This window comes from Phalacrocorax carbo, chromosome 32, assembly GCF_963921805.1.
Source record: "Phalacrocorax carbo chromosome 32, bPhaCar2.1, whole genome shotgun sequence".
Classification (NCBI taxonomy): Eukaryota; Metazoa; Chordata; class Aves; order Suliformes; family Phalacrocoracidae; genus Phalacrocorax; species Phalacrocorax carbo.
Window position 1 is genome coordinate 401144 of NC_087544.1, and position 17915 is coordinate 419058.

The window sequence follows — 17915 nt, forward strand, 5'->3', positions numbered from 1 at the left end:
AACAACCTCGGGCCGGCTCGGCAATCTCCGGCACTTCCGGGAAGTGGGCGGCCGTTTCCGCGACGGCAGGAAGCAGGCGGAGCCGGGCCCCTGACCCCAGGCTTTATTGGTGCCTCTCACAGTGCAGCGTGAAAACGGGGAGGGGGGGGAGGCCCGAGCCCCCCCCCCCCCCACCTTTGGTCCCCAGGAGGGTGAGGAAGGGAGGGAGGAAGAGGAAGCGGAAGAGGAAGCATGGTGGGGGGGGGGGGTGGCTCAGCGCGAGTCGGGGTCCCCCCCAGGTTCCGGGGCGCAGGGCGAGCGGCTGCAGGGCGGTGTCGGCCCCCCCAGCACCCGCCACTGGAAGACGCTGGTGTCTTTGCCCCCCAGGGAGACGAGGTGCCCGTCGTCGTGGGTGAAGCGCACGTTGGTGACGTGGCTGCCGTGGCCCCCGTACACGTGGCTCGGTGCCTGCGGGGGGCGCGTTAACACGCGTGTGCGTCTCCGGCCCGGACCCCTGTGCACGAGCGTGTGCCCACGCGTGGCCGGCCTGCGTGTCCCGCGCCCAGGGCTGCTCCTTGCACGTGTGTTGCACGCACACGCCACCCCCTTGCACACGTGTTGCATGTACACACCATTGCACGTGTGTTACATGCACATGCCATCCCCCTTGCACGCGTGTTACATGCACATGCCATCCCCCAGCCTTCCCCACCCAGGGGTCTGGACCCCCCATAGCCCCTCTCCCGACTCCCAGCCCACCCCACCAGGGGGTGCAGACCCCCCATAGCCCCTCTCCTGACCCCCAGCCCACCCCACCAGGGGGTCCAGTTCCCCCCAAACCTCCCTCTGCACCCCCAGCCTGGCCCACCCCGGGGTCTGGAGCCCCCATAGCCCCTCTCCTGACCCCCAGCCCACCCCACCAGGGGGTGCGGACCCCCCTGAGCCCCTCTCCTGACCCCCAGCCCACCCCACCAGGGGGTCCAGTTCCCCCCAAACCTCCCTCTGCACCCCCAGCCTGGCCCACCCAGGGGTCTGGAGCCCCCATAGCCCCTCTCCTGACCCCCAGCCCACCCCACCAGGGGGTGCGGACCCCCCTGAGCCCCTCTCCTGACCCCCAGCCCACCCCACCAGGGGGTGCGGACCCCCCCAAGCCCCTCTCCCGACCCCCAGCCCACCTTGGGGCGGGCACAGGGGTACTGGAAGAGATGAACTTTGCAGAAGTCATCGGCCACGGCCACCACGCGCTCGTGGTGGGACCGGCACAGGGAGTTGATGTCGGTGCCGTCCGAGCCGTCAGGCCAGACACCTGTGGGGGGGGGTGTGTGATGTGGGGGGGGTTGGGGTGTCAGGGGGACCTCCAGAGCCCCCCCCAACTCCCAATTCCTGCCCGCCCCGGCCCCCCACCACGCTCACCGAAGACGTGGAAGCCCAGCACGCAGGTGTAGGACGCCCATTCGCGGTCCCGGCTCTCAAAGCGGTTGCGGAGCAGTTTGCAGCCCCCGGCGACGTCCCCTGGGCAGGGGGACAGGGACAGTGAGAGACCCCCACCCCACCCCAGATCCTGGGGGAGGAGTGGGGTGCACACCGGCCCCCGCCCCCAGCAGAATGAGGGGGGCACACAGATCCCCTGGGGCTTACAGGGTGCATGCGAACCCCCCATGCTGGGGGTCCCAGCAGGGTAACGGGGTGCCCACCAGCTCCTGGGGGGTCCCAGCAGGGTAACGGGGTGCCCACCAACCCCTGTGGGTCCCACCAGGAGAAGGGGGTGCCCACCACCCCCTGGGGGGTCCCACCAGGAGAAGGGGGTGCCCACCAACCCCTGGGGGGTCCCAGCAGGGTAATGGGGTGCCCACCAGCCCTGGGGGGTCCCACCAGGAGAAGGGGATGCCCACCAACCCCTCGGGGGTCCCAGCAGGGTAACGGGGTGCTTGCCAGCCCCTGGGGGGTCCCACCAGGAGAAGGGGGTCTCCACCAGCCCCTGGGGGTCCCACCAGCCCCTGGGGGTCCCACCAGGAGAAGGGGATGCCCACCAGCCCCCGGGGGTGTCCCAGCAGGGTGAGGGGGTGCCCACCAGCCCCCTCCCCATCCATTCCCCCCGCTCACAGTAGAGGATCTCGTAGTCCCCCGAGTTGGACATGACGAAGCGGCCGTCCTTGGACCAGTCCAGGTGGGTGATGAAGCTGGAGTGGCCCTGGGGGAGGAGGGGGGGACAGGAGGGGGTGTTGGGGACACGAGGGTCACCGGGGACCCCCAGAGCCGCCCCCCCCATCCCGACTCTCACCACGCAGCGCCCGAAGCGGGTGTACTTGCGTCCGCCCTCGGTGACGCTGTAGATGTAGATGAAGTTGTCGTGGGAGCCGATGGCCAGGAAGGAGCCGTCTGCGGGGACAGGGAAAGGGTTGGGGGACGGGGGGGACACACACACAGGGTGGGTGGGTGGGTGTCCTCCCCCACCTCGCCGTGGGGATGGGGACGGGGAGGGGCTCACCCGGGGAGAACCGCACCACCGAGAGCTGCTCGTTCCCATCCGAGCCCCCGGCCAGCGGCTGCTGGGTTGTCGTGTCCAGCACCAGCCACCTGTGGGGACAGCAGGGACACGGGGGGGGGGACACGGGGCGGGGGGACACGGGGGGGACACACACGGGGTGGGGGGACACAGGGGAACGAGGGCAGAGCGGGTACCGGGGGGGACATGGGGACCGCGGGGTCGGGCAGGCTGAGGGCACCCGTCCCCCCACGTCTCAGTCCCCCCCAGTGTAGCACCATGTCCCCCAGCCACTGTTGTGCCCCCCTCCCCCCCCACTGTCCCCCCATGTCGCCCCCCCCGCTGTCCCCCATCACTCACCGCCCCGTGAGCAGCCCCACGGCCACCAGCTGCCCCCCCGGGTGGAAGTCAGCGCAGAGCCCCGTGTCCTGCGGGGGACGGGGGCGTCAGGCCGTGCGGGTCCCAGACCCCCGGATCCCCCAGACCCACACACCGGCCTCCTGCCCCCTGCCCCACCCTGGACCCCCCCGGACCGCCACACCGGCCTCCTGCCCCCTGCCCCACCCCAGACCCCCCCAGACCCCCACACCGGCCTCCTGCCCCCTGCCCCACCCTAGAGCCCCCCAGACCCCCACACCGGCCTCCTGTCCCCTGCGCCACCCTGGACCCCCCCGGACCCCCACACCAGCCTCCTGCCCCCTGGTCCCCCCAAACCCCCCGTACCCCCACACCAGCCTCCTGCCCCCGGTCCCCCCCAAACCCCCTGTACCCCCACACCAGCCTCCTGCCCCCTGGTCCCCCCAAACCCCCTGTACCCCCACACCAGCCTCCTGCCCCCTGGTCCCCCCAAACCCCCTGTACCCCCACACCAGCCTCCTGCCCCCTGGTCCCCCCCAAACCCCCCGTATCCCCACACCAGCCTCCTGCCCCCTGGTCCCCCCAAACCCCCTGTACCCCCACACCAGCCTCCTGCCCCTGGTCCCCCCAAACCCCCCGTATCCCCACACCAGCCTCCTGCCCCCTGGTCCCCCCAAACCCCCTGTACCCCCACACCAGCCTCCTGCCCCCCAGCCCCCCCAAACCCCCCGTACCCCCACACCAGCCTCCTGCCCCCTGGTCCCCCCAAACCCCCCGTACCCCCACACCAGCCTCCTGCCCCCTGGTCCCCCCAAACCCCCTGTACCCCCACACCAGCCTCCTGCCCCCCGGCCCCCCCAAACCCCCCGTACCCCCACACCAGCCTCCTGCCCCCTGGTCCCTCCAAACCCCCTGTACCCCCACACCAGCCTCCTGCCCCCCAGCCCCCCCAAACCCCCCGTACCCCCACACCAGCCTCCTGCCCCCTGGTCCCCCCAAACCCCCCGTACCCCCACACCAGCCTCCTGCCCCCTGGTCCCCCCAAACCCCCTGTACCCCCACACCAGCCTCCTGCCCCCCAGCCCCCCCAAACCCCCCATACCCCCACACCAGCCTCCTGCCCCCTGGTCCCTCCAAACCCCCTGTACCCCCACACCAGCCTCCTGCCCCCTGGTCCCCCCCAAACCCCCTGTACCCCCACACCAGCCTCCTGCCCCCTGGTCCCCCCAAACCCCCTGTACCCCCACACCAGCCGCCTGCCCCCCAGCCCCCCCAGCCCCCCACCTCCAGCGACAGGCTCCAGGCCAGCGCGTGCTCCTGCCCGTCCCACAGGCAGAGCTGCCGGTCGTAGCCGCAGGTGAGGAAGAGGCAGCAGCTGGGGTGCGTGGCCAAGCCCCACACCTCGTCCGTGTGTCCCTGGGGGTGGGGGACGAGAAGGGGGGTGGTGGGGGGATCATCACCCCGTCCCCATGGTGGGGAGACCCCCGTCGTCCCCCTCCCTTCCCCAGCCCAACCTGCACGATGGGGGTGAAGCCGGCGGCCAGCGTCCCCCGTAACAGAGCGTTGCGGGTCGTCCCCACCAGCAGCTCGTCCCCGGGTCCCTCCGCGATGGTCCGCACCGCCCCGAAGCGCTCAGGGAGCTGGAGGTCGGGGTGGGGGGGTCGGGGGGGGCACCCCAAAACCCCCCCTTCATGGTCACCCCTGCCCCAAAGCACTCAGGGAGCTGGGGGACCAGGGAAGGTACTGGGGGACCAGGGAAGGTTCTGGGGGTCAGAGCGGGTTTTGAAGGGCTGGGGGCAGATTTTGGGGAACTAGGGAAGGGTTTTTTTTGGGGGGCCGGGTCCCCCACCTCGGCCTCCTGCAGCAGGGCCAGCGCGGGGCTCCAGCACACCACCCGCCGGTCCTTGCCGCCGCCGCTCAGCACCGTCCCGTCTCGCCGGCGGCAGAGGGCGAAGATGCTGCCCTCGTGCGCCCGGGTCTGCTGCCCGATCTGGTACGTCTCTGCGGAGGCGGGGTTCAGCCCCCACAGCTGCCCCGTGGTCCCTCGTCCCCCGTCCCCCCGTCCCCCGTCCCCCACCTTTGCCACCCTTCCCCGGCGTGCGGCCGTCCCCGGCGGCGCGGGTCCACGTCAGGATGTTGCCCTCGGAGTCACCCGTCAGCACGTCCCCGGCGGCGTCGAAGATGAAGCATTGGATGAACTTGGGCTTCTTGTACTTCTGGAAAGGGGAAGATGGGGGCGTCAGCACGGACGTGGGGGCTCCCCACCCCCCCATCCCAGACCCTCCCTGGGGCACCCTGCTCACCCCAAAAATGCCCTGCTTCTTGGTGAGGGTGGCCCCGCTCCAGGTCCAGAAGTAGACGTGGGATTTGCCGCTGGTGATGATGCTGCTGCTGTCTTGGGGGTTGAACTCCACCGTCAGCACGGACTCGTTTGTGCTCTGTGGGGCAGAGCGCGGAGGTGGGGGGTGTGTGTGAGCTGTCTGGATGCCTGGGAACCCCCTCACCCCGGCTGCTGGGGTCCCCCCATCCGGGACGCCTGGGTCCCCTCACCTTGACCTCCGCCTGCTTGGTGCCGCGGGCGCAGTCCCACACCGACATCATGTGTTCGTTGGAGTCGTCCACCACGCAGAGGTAAGCGCCCTGGTCCTGGGGGGCCAGGGGTGAGGGGGACGGACGCACGCCACCCAGGGGGACGGAGGGACGGAGGGACGGGGGAACGCGGACTCACGGCGGTGGAGAAGGCGAGGGAGCCCACGCCCCGCTCGAAGCTGCCGAGGCCGATCTGCTGCAGCGTGAGCAGCGTGGCCGAGTCCCAGATGTGGACGATGGGCTGCAGCGGCTGCGGGGACAGCGCGGGGCGGGGGGGCCCAGGGGGTCCCGTCCCACGGTGGGGGGACACGTATGCTCATCCCATCCCGTCCTTGTCCCCATCCCTTCCTCTCCCTCTCTTATCTTTATCCCGTCCCTATCAAATGCCTGCCTCGGCCCCTGTCCTATCCCCTCCCCACCCCCTCCCTATACCCTCCCCATCCCCACTCCCATCCCATCCACCCACACCTCCATCCCCTCCCCATCCCCTCCCCATCCCATCCTCTCCCCATTCCAGTTCCAATCCCAATCCCATCACATCCCCATCTGATCCCATCCCCATCTCATCCCATCCCCATCCCATCCTCTCCCCATCCATCACATCCCATCACATCCCCACCCCCATCCCATCCCCATCCCAACCCCATCCCATCCCCATCCCATCCCCATCCCATCCCCATCCCCATCCCCATCCCACCCCCATCCCATCCCCATCCCATCCCCATCCCCATCCCATCCCCATCCCCATCCCCATCCCATCCCCATCCCATCCCCATCCCCATCCCATCCCCATCCCCATCCCATCCCCATCCCCATCCCCATCCCATCCCCATCCCATCCCCATCCCATCCCCATCCCCATCCCCATCCCCATCCCATCCCATCCCATCCCCATCCCCATCCCATCCCCATCCCCATCCCCAACCCATCCCCATCCCCATCCCCATCCCATCCCATCCCCATCCCCATCCCCATCCCATCCCCATCCCCATCCCATCCCCATCCCCATCCCCATCCCCATCCCCATCCCCATACCCATCCCATCCCATCCCATCCCCATCCCCATCCCCATCCCCATCCCATCCCCATCCCCATCCCCATCTCATCCCCTCCCCATCCCCATCCCCATCCCCATCCCCATCCCCATCCCACCCCCATCCCATCCCCATCCCATCCCCATCCCCATCCCACCCCCATCCCATCCCCATCCCATCCCCATCCCCATCCCATCCCCATCCCATCCCCATCCCATCCCCATCCCCATCCCCATCTCATCCCCTCCCCATCCCCATCCCCACCCCCTCCCCACCCCCTCCCACCCCCCACCCCCCGCACCCCACCTTGCCGTCCTTGTCGACGCCGGCCGCCTGCCCGCTGGCGACGCGGAGGCGGTCGGGGTGCACGGCCAGGCTGCGGCGGGGGAGGGAGAATCAGGGGGTGAGGAGGAGGAGGAGGGGGTGCCGGGGGGACCCCCGCCGCCCCCCCCCAGCCCGGGGCTCACCAGCGCACGCAGTCGCTGTGGCGCAGGTAGTGGCGCTGGCGGCGGCGCGGGACGTGCAGGAGGATGACTACGCAGGCGATGAAGTACACGAGCTCGCCCGAGGCCAGCACGTGCAGGTTGGAGCGGCTGTCCCGGCCCCGGTACCCGTAACTGGGCGCCGTTAAGGGGCGCAACGGGGGCGGTGGGTGGGGACCCCCCCCCTCCCTTCACCCGCCCCCCACCCCCCACCCCCCCCACTCCTCAGAGGGGAACCCCCAGGTGGTGGACTCCCAGAGAGGGATGCGGACCCCCAGGGAGGGGTGGGGACCCCTGGAGAGGGGTGGGGACCCCCAGGGAGGGATGGGAACCCCCAGAGTGGGATGGGGACCCCCGGAGAGGGGTGGGGACCCCCAGGGAGGGGTGGGGATGGAGACACCCAGATGGGGACCCCCAGAGAGGGACGGGGACCCCCGGAGAGAGGTGGGCATGGGGACACCCAGATGGGGACCCCAGAGAGGGATGCGGACCCCCAGAGTGGGGTAGAGACCCCCAGGGAGGGGTGGGGATGGAGACACCCAGATGGGGACCCTCAGAGTGGGATGGGGACCCCCAGGGAGGGGTGGGGATGGAGACACCCAGATGGGGACCCCCGAGAGGTATGGGGACCCCCAGGGAGGGGTGGGGATGGAGACACCCAGATCGGGACCCCCACAGTGGGACAGGGAACCCCAGAGAGGGGTGGGGATGGGGATGGGGACACCCAGATGGGGACCCCAGAGAGGGATGGGGACCCCCAGAGAGGGATGGGGACCCCTGGAGAGGGATGGGGATGGGGATGGAGACACCCAGATGGGGACCCCAGAGAGGGATGGGGACCCCCAGAGAGGGAATGGGATGGAGACCCCCAGATGGGGACCCCCAGAGAGGGCTTGGGACGGGGACCCCCAGAGGCTCTTGGGGATGGGGCCAAGGATGGGACCCCCAGAGAGGGATGGGGACCCCCAGAGCGAGACATGCGCACCCAGACAGGGACAGGGATGGGGTGGGGGACCCCCCGGTTGGGGTGGGGGGGGGAGGAGGCGGGCGGACGGGACACGCCATGGGTGGGGGGTGGGGGTGGGGGTCACCCCGCTGCGCGGCGCAGGATACACCCAGTCGAGCTGGAGGCGCTCGGGGGGCAGCTCGGCCCGCAGCCCCCCGTAGGGGCCCAGCCCCGAGGGCACGTACATGGTGATGGGGCGGCCCCGCAGGAACATCTTCACCGACACCCCTTCTGTGGGGGGGGGGGACACACACACCGGGGGTCACCCCATGGCCCCCGCCCCACAGACGGACGGACGGACGGACGCATGCCCCCGAGCCTCACCCAGGTTGTAGTTCCCGCGGCGCGACCCTGGGGAGGGAAAGGGGGGGGTTGCACCCCAAAAGTGAGTGCCCTGCACCCCAAAAGTGATCCCCACATGGCCCTGCACCCCAGTAATGACCCCCCCACACACCCCTGCACCCCAAAAATGACCCTCTGCCCCCCCCCCCAGCACCCACCTGGGCTCAGGGTGGGCTCCTTCGGGCGGCTGCCAGGGAGAGGCGGCGTCAACGGGGGTCTGTGGGGGTGCGGGGGGGACGAGGGGGTGGGGGGTGCAGGGGAGGTTTGGGGGTGCGGGGGGGTGTGAGGGGGTGCGGGGGGTCTGTGGGGGTGCGGGGGGACGAGGGGGTGGGGGGTGCAGGGGAGGTTTGGGGGTGCAGGGGGGACGAGGGGGTGGGGGGTGCAGGGGAGGTTTGGGGGTGCGGGGGGGTGTGAGGGGGTGCGGGGGGTCTGTGGGGGTGCGGGGGGGACGAGGGGGTGGGGGGTGCAGGGGAGGTTTGGGGATGCGGGGGGCACGAGGGGGTGTGGGGTGCAGGGGAGGTTTGGGGGTGCGGGGGGGATGAGGGGGTGCAGGGGGACAAGAGGTGGGGGTGCAGGGGGTGATGAAGGGGTGGGGGGTGCAGGGGAGGTTTGGGGGTGCAGGGGGGGATGAGGGGGTGGGCGGTGCAGGGGGTCTGTGGGGGTGCAGGGGGGATGAGGGGGTGGGGGGTGCAGGGCAGGTTTGGGGGTGCAGGGGGGTGTGAGGGGGTGCGGGGGGTCTGTGGGGGTGCAGGGGGATGAGGGAGTGGGGGGTTGCAGGGGGGGATGAGGGGTGGGGGGATTGAGGGGGTGCAGGGGAGGTTTGGGGGCACAGGGCGATGAGGGGGTGCAGGGGGGATGAGGGGGTGCAGAGGGGGTGCAGGGGGGGCTGTGGGGGTGCAGGGGGGGTCTGTGGGGGGGCACGGTGGGTTTGGGGGTGCGGGGGGGGCCCCCACCTCTCGGGGCTCCCCGCCTGCAGCAGGAGGTTGGCGGACGAAGCCGCTTTCCTGCTCAGGCGCTGCCGGGGGCTGGCGCTGCCGGAGGACGAGCTGTGCCTGCGCAGGCTGGGGGGGCCGGGGGGCACGGGGGGCGGGGGGGCGCCCTCAGTGAAGGGTTAACACCCCCCAGCTCTCATACCCCCCCCAAATCCCACCCTACTCCCAACAGCTCCCCCCTCCCCGGACCCAAGCAATCAGCCCCCACCCCTCTCCCCACAGACCCCCCCCAAAACAGACCCAGGCATTCAGACCCCCACCCCTCTCCCCACAGACCCCCCCCAAAACAGACCCAGGCATTCAGACCCCACCCCCCCCAAAACAGACCCCCCCCAGAACAGACCCAGGCATTCAGACCCCCACCCCTCTCCCCACAGACCCCCCCCAAAACAGACCCAGGCATTCAGACCCCCACCCCTCTCCCCACAGACCCCCCCCAAAACAGACCCAGGCATTCAGACCCCCACCCCTCTCCTAACAGACCCCCCCAAAACAGACCCAGGCATTCAGACCCCCACCCCCCCCAAAACAGACCCCCCCCAGAACAGACCCAGGCATTCAGACCCCCACCCCTCTCCCCACAGACACCCCCCCAGCTCCCCCAGCGGACCCAGACATCGGGGCCCCCCATCCTCACAGCTCTTTGCGGGGACCCCGCGGGGCCGGGCTGGGGGCTGCCGGGGGGGAGTCGGGAGCCGGGGGCTCTGGGGAGGCCGGGGCGGGTGCTGGGGGGCACGGGGGGGACCCTGGGGGGGGCGGCTCCTGGGGGGCCCCTTGCTCCCCGCTGCCTCCCGGCGCCTCCGGGGCTGGGGGCGTCTCCTCCGTCTGCGTCCCCACACTGATGGTTTGGGGGGGCCCGTGGGGGTCCAGGGGGGGCCCGTTGGGGTCCAGCTGCAGGCAGGACTCCGGGATGGCACCATTGGCTGTTGGGGGGGGGTGGTGGGAGAGGGGGTCAGCACCCAAGACCCCCCGCATACCGAGGCGTGCAGGGGGCTCCAGGCCTCCAGGCAAGCGACCCCCATGGTGGGGGGCTGCCGCAGCCCCCCGGGGCGGGGGTGGGGGGGACACACACCCCGCCGCCGAGGCCTCACCGTAGGGTGGGTGCTGGAGGAGCCGGGGAAGGTGCTGGTCGTAGAGGCCGAGGCGCCGCAGGGCGTCCGCCAACGCCGCCTTCACCAGCGCCAGCTCCTCCTCGAGCCGCCGCAGCCGCAGCTCCAGGGGTGGCGGGGGGCCGGGGGCGCCCGGGTCGCCTGCGGGAGGGGAGAGGGTGACAGGGTGCTGCCGGCGGACCCCGGCGTCCAGGGACCCCCGGGGTTTGGGGACCCACGTGCCAGCCCCCAGCACCCATGGAGGGATTCAGGGGTCCAGGGCCCCTGCAGTTTGGGGACCCCCGTGCCACCCCCCAGCGCCCACGGAGGGACCCTGGCATCCAGGGACCCCCGGGGTTTGGGGACCCCTGTGCCACCCCCCAGCACCCACGGAGGGACCCCGTCATCCAGGGACCCCCGGGGTTTGGGGACCCCCATGCCAGCCCCCAGCGCCCACGGAGGGACCCGGCATCCAGGGCCCCTGCAGTTTGGGGACCCCCGTGCCACCCCCCAGCGCCCACAGAGGGACCCGGCATCCAGGGCCCCTGCAGTTTGGGGACCCCCGTGCCACCCCCCAGCACCCACAGAGGGACCCCGGCATCCAGGGACCCCCGGGGTTTGGGGACCCCCATGCCACCCCCCAGCACACACAGAGGGACCCAGCATCCAGGGCCCCTGCAGTTTGGGGACCCCCGTGCCACCCCCCAGCGCCCACAGAGGGACCCGGCATCCAGGGCCCCTGCAGTTTGGGGACCCCCGTGCCACCCCCCAGCACCCACAGAGGGACCCCGGCATCCAGGGACCCCCGGGGTTTGGGGACCCACGTGCCACCCCCCAGCGCCCACGGAGGGACCCAGGGGTCCAGGGACCCTGCAGTTTGGGGACCCCCTTGCCGCCCCCCAGCACCCATGGAGGGACCCCGTCATCCAGGGACCCCCGGGGTTTGGGGACCCACGTGCCACCCCCCAGCACCCACGGAGGGACCCCGTCATCCAGGGACCCCCGGGGTTTGGGGACCCCCGTGCCAGCCCCCAGCGCCCACGGAGGGACCCGGCATCCAGGGCCCCTGCAGTTTGGGGACCCCCGTGCCACCCCCCAGCGCCCACGGAGGGACCCCGGCATCCAGGGACCCCCGGGGTTTGGGGACCCACGTGCCACCCCCCAGCGCCCACGGAGAGACCCCGGTGTCCAGCGACCCCTCGGGTTTGGGGACCCCCATGCCACCCCCAGCACCCATGGAGGGAATCAGGGGACCAGGGACCCTGCAGTTTGGGGACCCCCTTGCCGCCCCCCAGCACCCATGGAGGGACCCAGGTGTCCAGCGACCCCTCGGGTTTGGGGACCCCCATGCCACCCCCAGCACCCATGGAGGGACCCAGGGGTCCAGGGACCCCCGGGGTTTGGGGACCCCCATGCCATCCCCCAGCACCCACGGAGGGACCCAGGGGTCCAGGGACCCTGCAGTTTGGGGACCCCCATGCCATCCCCCAGCACCCATGGATGGACCCAGGGGACCAGGGACCCTGGAGTTTGGGGACCCCCGTGCCACCCCCCAGCACCCACGGAGGGACCCAGGGGTCCAGGGACCCTGCAGTTTGGGGACCCCCATGCCATCCCCCAGCACCCATGGAGGGACCCAGGGGTCCAGGGACCCTGGAGTTTGGGGACCCCCGTGCCACCCCCCAGCACCCACGGAGGGACCCAGGGGTCCAGGGACCCTGGAGTTTGGGGACCCCCATGCCATCCCCCAGCACCCATGGAGGGACCCAGGGGTCCAGGGACCCTGGAGTTTGGGGACCCCCGTGCCACCCCCAGCAACCATGGAGGGACCCAGGGGTCCAGGGACCCTGCAGTTTGGGGACCTCAGCACCCCACTGCTCCCATGGGACCCCACTGCCCCTGGGACCCAGGGGTCTCGGTGCCCACGTGCCACCCCCAGCACCCAGTGAGGGACTCAGGGTTCAGGGACCCCCATACCACCCCCAGCACCCCACTGCCCCGGTGGGACCCCACTGCCCCAGCACCCAGGGGTCTCGGGACCCCCATGCCACCCCCAGCACCCAGAGAGGGACCCCAGTATCTGGAGACCCCTGTTCCACCCCCCCAGCACCCCATTGCCCCAGTGGGACCCCACTACCCCAGGGACCCAGGGGTCTGGGTGCCCCTGTGCCACCTCAGCACCCAGACAGGGACCCCAGTATCTGGGGACCCCCATGCCATCCCCCAGCACCCATGGAGGGACCCAGGGGTCCAGGGACCCTGCAGTTTGGGGACCCCCGTGCCACCCCCCAGCACCCACGGAGGGACCCAGGGGTCCAGGGACCCTGCAGTTTGGGGACCCCCATGCCATCCCCCAGCACCCATGGAGGGACCCAGGGGTCCAGGGACCCTGCAGTTTGGGGACCCCCATGCCATCCCCCAGCACCCATGGATGGACCCAGGGGTCCAGGGACCCTGCAGTTTGGGGACCCCCGTGCCACCCTCCAGCACCCACGGAGGGACCCAGGGGTCCAGGGACCCTGCAGTTTGGGGACCCCCATGCCATCCCCCAGCACCCATGGAGGGACCCAGGGGTCCAGGGACCCTGGAGTTTGGGGACCCCCATGCCACCCCCCAGCACCCATGGATGGACCCAGGGGTCCAGGGACCCTGGAGTTTGGGGACCCCAGCACCCCACTGCTCCCATGGGACCCCACTGCCCCTGGGACCCAGGGGTCTCGGTGCCCCCGTGCCACCCCCAGCACTCAGTGAGGGACCCAGGGTTCAGGGACCCCCATACCACCCCCAGCACCCCACTGCCCCGGTGGGACCCCACTGCCCCAGCACCCAGGGGTCTGGGTGCCCCCGTGCCACCTCAGCACCCAGAGAGGGACCCCAGTATCTGGGGACTCCCATGCCACCCCCAGCACCCATGGAGGGACCCAGGGGTCCAGGGACCCTGGAGTTTGGGGACCCCAGCACCCCACTGCTCCCATGGGACCCCACTGCCCCTGGGACCCAGGGGTCTCGGGACCCCCATGCCACCCCCAGCACCCAGGGACAGACCCAGGGTTCAGGGACCCCCATACCACCCCCAGCACCCCACTGCTCCCGTGGGACCCCACTGCCCCTGGGACCCAGGGGTCTCGGGACCCCCATGCCACCCCCAGCACCCAGGGACCCCCATAGCCCACCGCAGCACCCAGGCACCTGGGTGTCCCACCCCACACACCCCAGCCCCCACTGCCCCAGGGAACCCCCCGCGAGGGACCCCCCCCTACCCCAGCGCGACCCCAGCACCCACCCCTTCCTCCCCTACACACCAGACCCCATTTCTGGGGGGGGTGTGGGGGGTGTGGGGGGCAATGTGGTGCATGGGGGCCACCCTGGGCGCGCCGGGGAGGGGCACCCATGGGAGCACCGGGGATCCCCGGTGGGGTGAAGACAGGGGGGGTTGTTGTTGGGGGGGGGTGGTTGTGTGTGTGTGTGGGGTGCCTCAGCAGGGAAGCCCCCCCCCGACCCCAGCCCCCCACCATTAACCCCTGGCTGCCCGCAGCGCTCACCGGGGGGGCCGCCTTCCCGCTGGGCCTCCATGGCGGGCGAGAGCGGCCGTGGGGGGCGGCTTCGGCCCACGCGAGGCCTCGGCCTCGGCCTCCGGCTTCGCCGCCCCAGGAAGCGCCGCCGCGTCGCCGAGTCATTTCCCCTTCGCCGCCCTGGCCCGCGCCCGCCGCCACGGCGCGGGTTGGGGGCTACTGGGTGTCCCCCCCCGCCCGCCGGCCCCCCGACCCCTCCCCAGGGCCCCGGCACCCTGCGGGGATCCCCACTGCCCCCCCCCCAAGGGGCCCAGCTGCCCCCCAACCCCTCCCCAGGGCCCCGGGACCCTGGGGGGATCCCCACTGCCCCCCCCCCCAGGGGCCCAGCTGCCCCCCGACCCCTCCCCAGGGCCCCGGCACCCTGCGGGGACACAGGCGTCCTGGGGGGATCCCCACTGCCCCCCCCCCCCAGGGGCCCAGCTGCCCCCCGACCCCACCCCGGGGTCCCAGGACCCTGCGGGGACCCAGGCACCCTGGGGGGATCCCCACTGCCCCCCCCCCCAAGGGGCCCAGCTGCCCCCCGACCCCACCCCGGGGTCCCAGGACCCTGCGGGGACCCAGGCACCCTGGGGGGATCCCCACTGCCCCCCCCCCAAGGGGCCCAGCTGCCCCCTGACCCCACCCCAGGGTCCCGGCACCCTGCGGGGACACAGACATCATGGGGGGATGCCCACTGCACCCCCCCCCCCCAGGGTGCCCAGCTGCCCCCCGACCCCACCCCAGGATCCCGGGACCCTGGGGGGATCCCCACTGCCCCCCCCCCCAGGGGCCCAGCTGCCCCCCGACCCCACCCCAGGACCCCGGCACCCTGGGGGGACACAGGCGTCCTGGGGGGATCCCCACTGCCCCCCCCCCAAGGGGCCCAGCTGCCCCCCGACCCCTCCCCAGGGCCCCGGCACCCTGCGGGGACACAGGCGTCCTGGGGGGATCCCCACTGCCCCCCCCCCGAGGGGCCCAGCTGCCCCCCACCCCACCCCGGGGTCCCAGGACCCTGCGGGGACCCAGGCACCCTGGGGGGATCCCCACTGCCCCCCCCCCAAGGGGCCCAGCTGCCCCCCGACCCCACCCCAGGGTCCCGGCACCCTGCGGGGACACAGACATCATGGGGGGATCCCCACTGCACCCCCCCCCCCCAGGGTGCCCAGCTGCCCCCCGACCCCACCCCAGGATCCCGGGACCCTGGGGGGATCCCCACTGCCCCCCCCCCCCCAGGGGCCCAGCTGCCCCCCGACCCCACCCCAGGACCCCGGCACCCTGGGGGGACACAGGCGTCCTGGGGGGATCCCCACTGCCCCCCCCCCCAAGGGGCCCAGCTGCCCCCCAACCCTACCCCAGGGCCCCGGCACCCTGGGGGGATCCCCACTGCCCCCCCCCCCCCAGGGGCCCAGCTGCCCCTCGACCCCACCCCAGGACCCCGGCACCCTGGGGGGACACAGGCGTCCTGGGGGGATCCCCACTGCCCCCCCCCCCAAGGGGCCCAGCTGCCCCCCAACCCCTCCCCAGAGCCCCGGCACCCTGCGGGGACACAGGCGTCCTGGGGGGATCCCCACTGCGCCCCCCCCGCCAAGGGGCCCAGCTGCCCCCCGACCCCACCCCAGGGCCCCAGCACCCTGGGGGGATCCCCACTGCCCCCCCCCCCAAGGGGCCCAGCTGCCCCCCGACCCCACCCCAGGATCCCGGGACCCTGGGGGGATCCCCACTGCCCCCCCCCCAGGGGCCCAGCTGCCCCCCGACCCCACCCCAGGGCCCCGGCACCCTGGGGGGATCCCCACTACCCCCCCCCCCCCAGGGTGCCCAGCTGCCCCCCGACCCCACCCCAGGGCCCCGGCACCCTGCGGGGACACAGGCGTCCTGGGGGGATCCCCACTGCCCCCCCCCCAGTGGCCCAGCTGCCCCCCGACCCCACCCCAGAGCCCCGGCACCCTGGGGGGGAGACAGGCGTCCTGGGGGTACCCCCACTGCCCCCCCCCCAGTGGCCCAGCTGCCCCCCGACCCCTCCCCAGGGTCCCAGGACCCTGGGGGGATCCCCACTGCCCCCCCCCCCCAGGGGCCCAGCTGCCCCCCGACCCCTCCCCAGGGTCCCAGGACCCTGGGGGGATCCCCACTGCCCCCCCCCCAGTGGCCCAGCTGCCCCCCGACCCCACCCCAGGGCCCCGGCACCCTGCGGGGACACAGGTGTCCTGGGGGACCCCCACTGCGCCCCCCCAAGGTGCCCAGTTGCCCCCCGACCCCACCACCCCAGCATCCCCTGCCGCGCTGGTTGTACCCCCCCTTCCCCAAACCCCACGCTGGGGCACCCCAGGATTTAGGGCGAGGGGCTATAGGAGCCCCCCGCACCCCCTGGGCACAGCCAGGACCCACCACCCCTTCCCTCCACCCCCACATCTTGCCCCCGCTCGCAGGGGGCAGCAATGGGGCAGGGTTACTCACCCCCCGCCCCCAATAAATCACCCTGCGGTGGGGCAGGGGGACCCCCATTGCTCCCCTGCCCCGCTTGGGGTGTGTGTGTGTGTGTGTCTGTGGGGCGCGTTGAGGCCCGGATGCCTGGTTTTGCTGAGGTGGGGCACCCCATAACCATGGGGTGAGTGGGGCAGCCCCCACCCGCCCGGTTTCGGGATGAATTTGGGCGCCGGGTCCCAGCACCCCCAACCCACAACAAAGGGCCCCGGCGGCCCCGATTCATCCCGAAAGCGAAACGTCGCCTGCGTGGGGGGGGGGGGACGGGGATGGGGGGGGGACCCGGGCATCGGGGTGCTGCACCCCCCCTCCTCGGACCGGGATGGGGACCGGGGTGTCCGGGCACATCCAGCCCCACAGGGCGGCATCGGGGTGTGGGCGTCCGGCTTTACGCACCCCCCCACCCCCCCAAAAAGAAGAAGCCGGGGCACAGACCCAGACATCTGGGTGCTGACCCCCCACCCCCCACCCCAAGGCCGAGCACCCGCGTCCCGGCTCGCTGCGCACCCCAAAACCAGGATATAGGGGTGTGTGTGTGTGGGGGGGTGCTTTTCCCACCCCCTCAGCTCCTGCCCCGGGGCAGGGTGGCCCCGCTTTGCCCTCCCCCGGGGAAGGGGGGGCTGGGGGGTGGGTGGGTGGGTTGGGGGGGGGGGGGTAAGTGTGAGCCGGGGCCGCATCCTGCACAGTCATAGCGCGAGCGGGTTCGGGGCTGCGCCTACGGGAACAGCCTCCGCTCGGCGGCGTCTGGGCTCCCGCCTCGCCGGGGGGACGGGGACGGGGACGGGGCGAGCCCCCGCTGCAGGTACGGCGGGGCCCGCGCGCCCGGGGGCCGTCGGGGGGCCGAGGAAGGGCTGGGACCCTTTTGGGGGGGGTGGGGTGGGGTCATGGGGGTCGTAGGGTGGCACAAGGAGAGCCGGGACGCCTCGGTTCCTTTGGGGGCCAAGGGGGTCCATGAGGTGGCCCAGGGACGCCTGGGTCCCCTTGGGGGGTCAAGGGGGTCCATGGGGCGGCCCAGGGGCAGCCGGGACACCTGGGACCCTTTGGGGGGCCAAGGGGGTCCATGGGGCGGCCCAGGGGCAGCCGGGACACCTGGGACCCTTTGGGGGGGCAAGGGGGTCCATGGGGCAGCCCAGGGGCAGCCGGGACACCTGGGACCCTTTGGGGGGCCAAGGGCGTCATAGGGTGGCACAAGGAGAGCCGGGATGCCTCAGTTCCTTTGGGGGGCCAAGGGGGTCCATGGGGCCGCCCAGGGGCAGCCGGGACACCTGGGACCCTTTGGGGGGCCAAGGGGGTCCATGGGGCGGCCCAGGGGCAGCCAGGACACCTGGGACCCTTTGGGGGGCCAAGGGGGTCCATGGGGCGGCACCGGGGGCAGCCGGGACACCTGGGACCCTTTGGGGGGCCAAGGGCGTCATAGGGTGGCACAAGCAGAGCCGGGATGCCTCAGTTCCTTTGGGGGGCCAAGGGGGTCCATGGGGCGGCACAGGGATCTCTGCGTCCCCTTGGGGGGCCAAGGGGGTCCATGGGGCGGCA

At 72.7% G+C, this 17915-nt stretch overlaps 1 protein-coding gene across 2 annotated transcripts; it reads right to left on the minus strand.

Annotated features, from left to right (window-relative positions):
- Nucleotides 1-86: 86 nt before the first annotated feature.
- On the minus strand, nt 87-14081 carry EML3 (EMAP like 3). Of its 2 annotated transcripts, none has more exons than XM_064437430.1 (23): nt 13896-14081; nt 10357-10515; nt 9903-10188; nt 9227-9334; nt 8432-8490; nt 8256-8282; nt 8039-8162; nt 6911-7060; nt 6750-6819; nt 5550-5660; nt 5372-5467; nt 5125-5259; nt 4899-5037; nt 4671-4822; nt 4336-4461; nt 4106-4237; nt 2825-2892; nt 2468-2556; nt 2261-2358; nt 2083-2170; nt 1393-1491; nt 1155-1285; nt 87-447 (listed from the first exon to the last, which is right to left on the minus strand). In XM_064437430.1, the coding sequence occupies exons 1-23, from the start codon at nt 13924-13926 to the stop codon at nt 253-255; spliced, it is 2673 nt and encodes an 890-aa protein (XP_064293500.1). In that variant the 5' UTR covers nt 13927-14081; the 3' UTR covers nt 87-252. The 2 variants fall into 2 exon arrangements, with proteins under 2 accessions (XP_064293500.1, XP_064293501.1); XM_064437431.1 differs by having other exon boundaries at nt 8432-8460; nt 13896-14078.
- Between the last annotated feature and the right edge of the window lie 3834 nt (nt 14082-17915).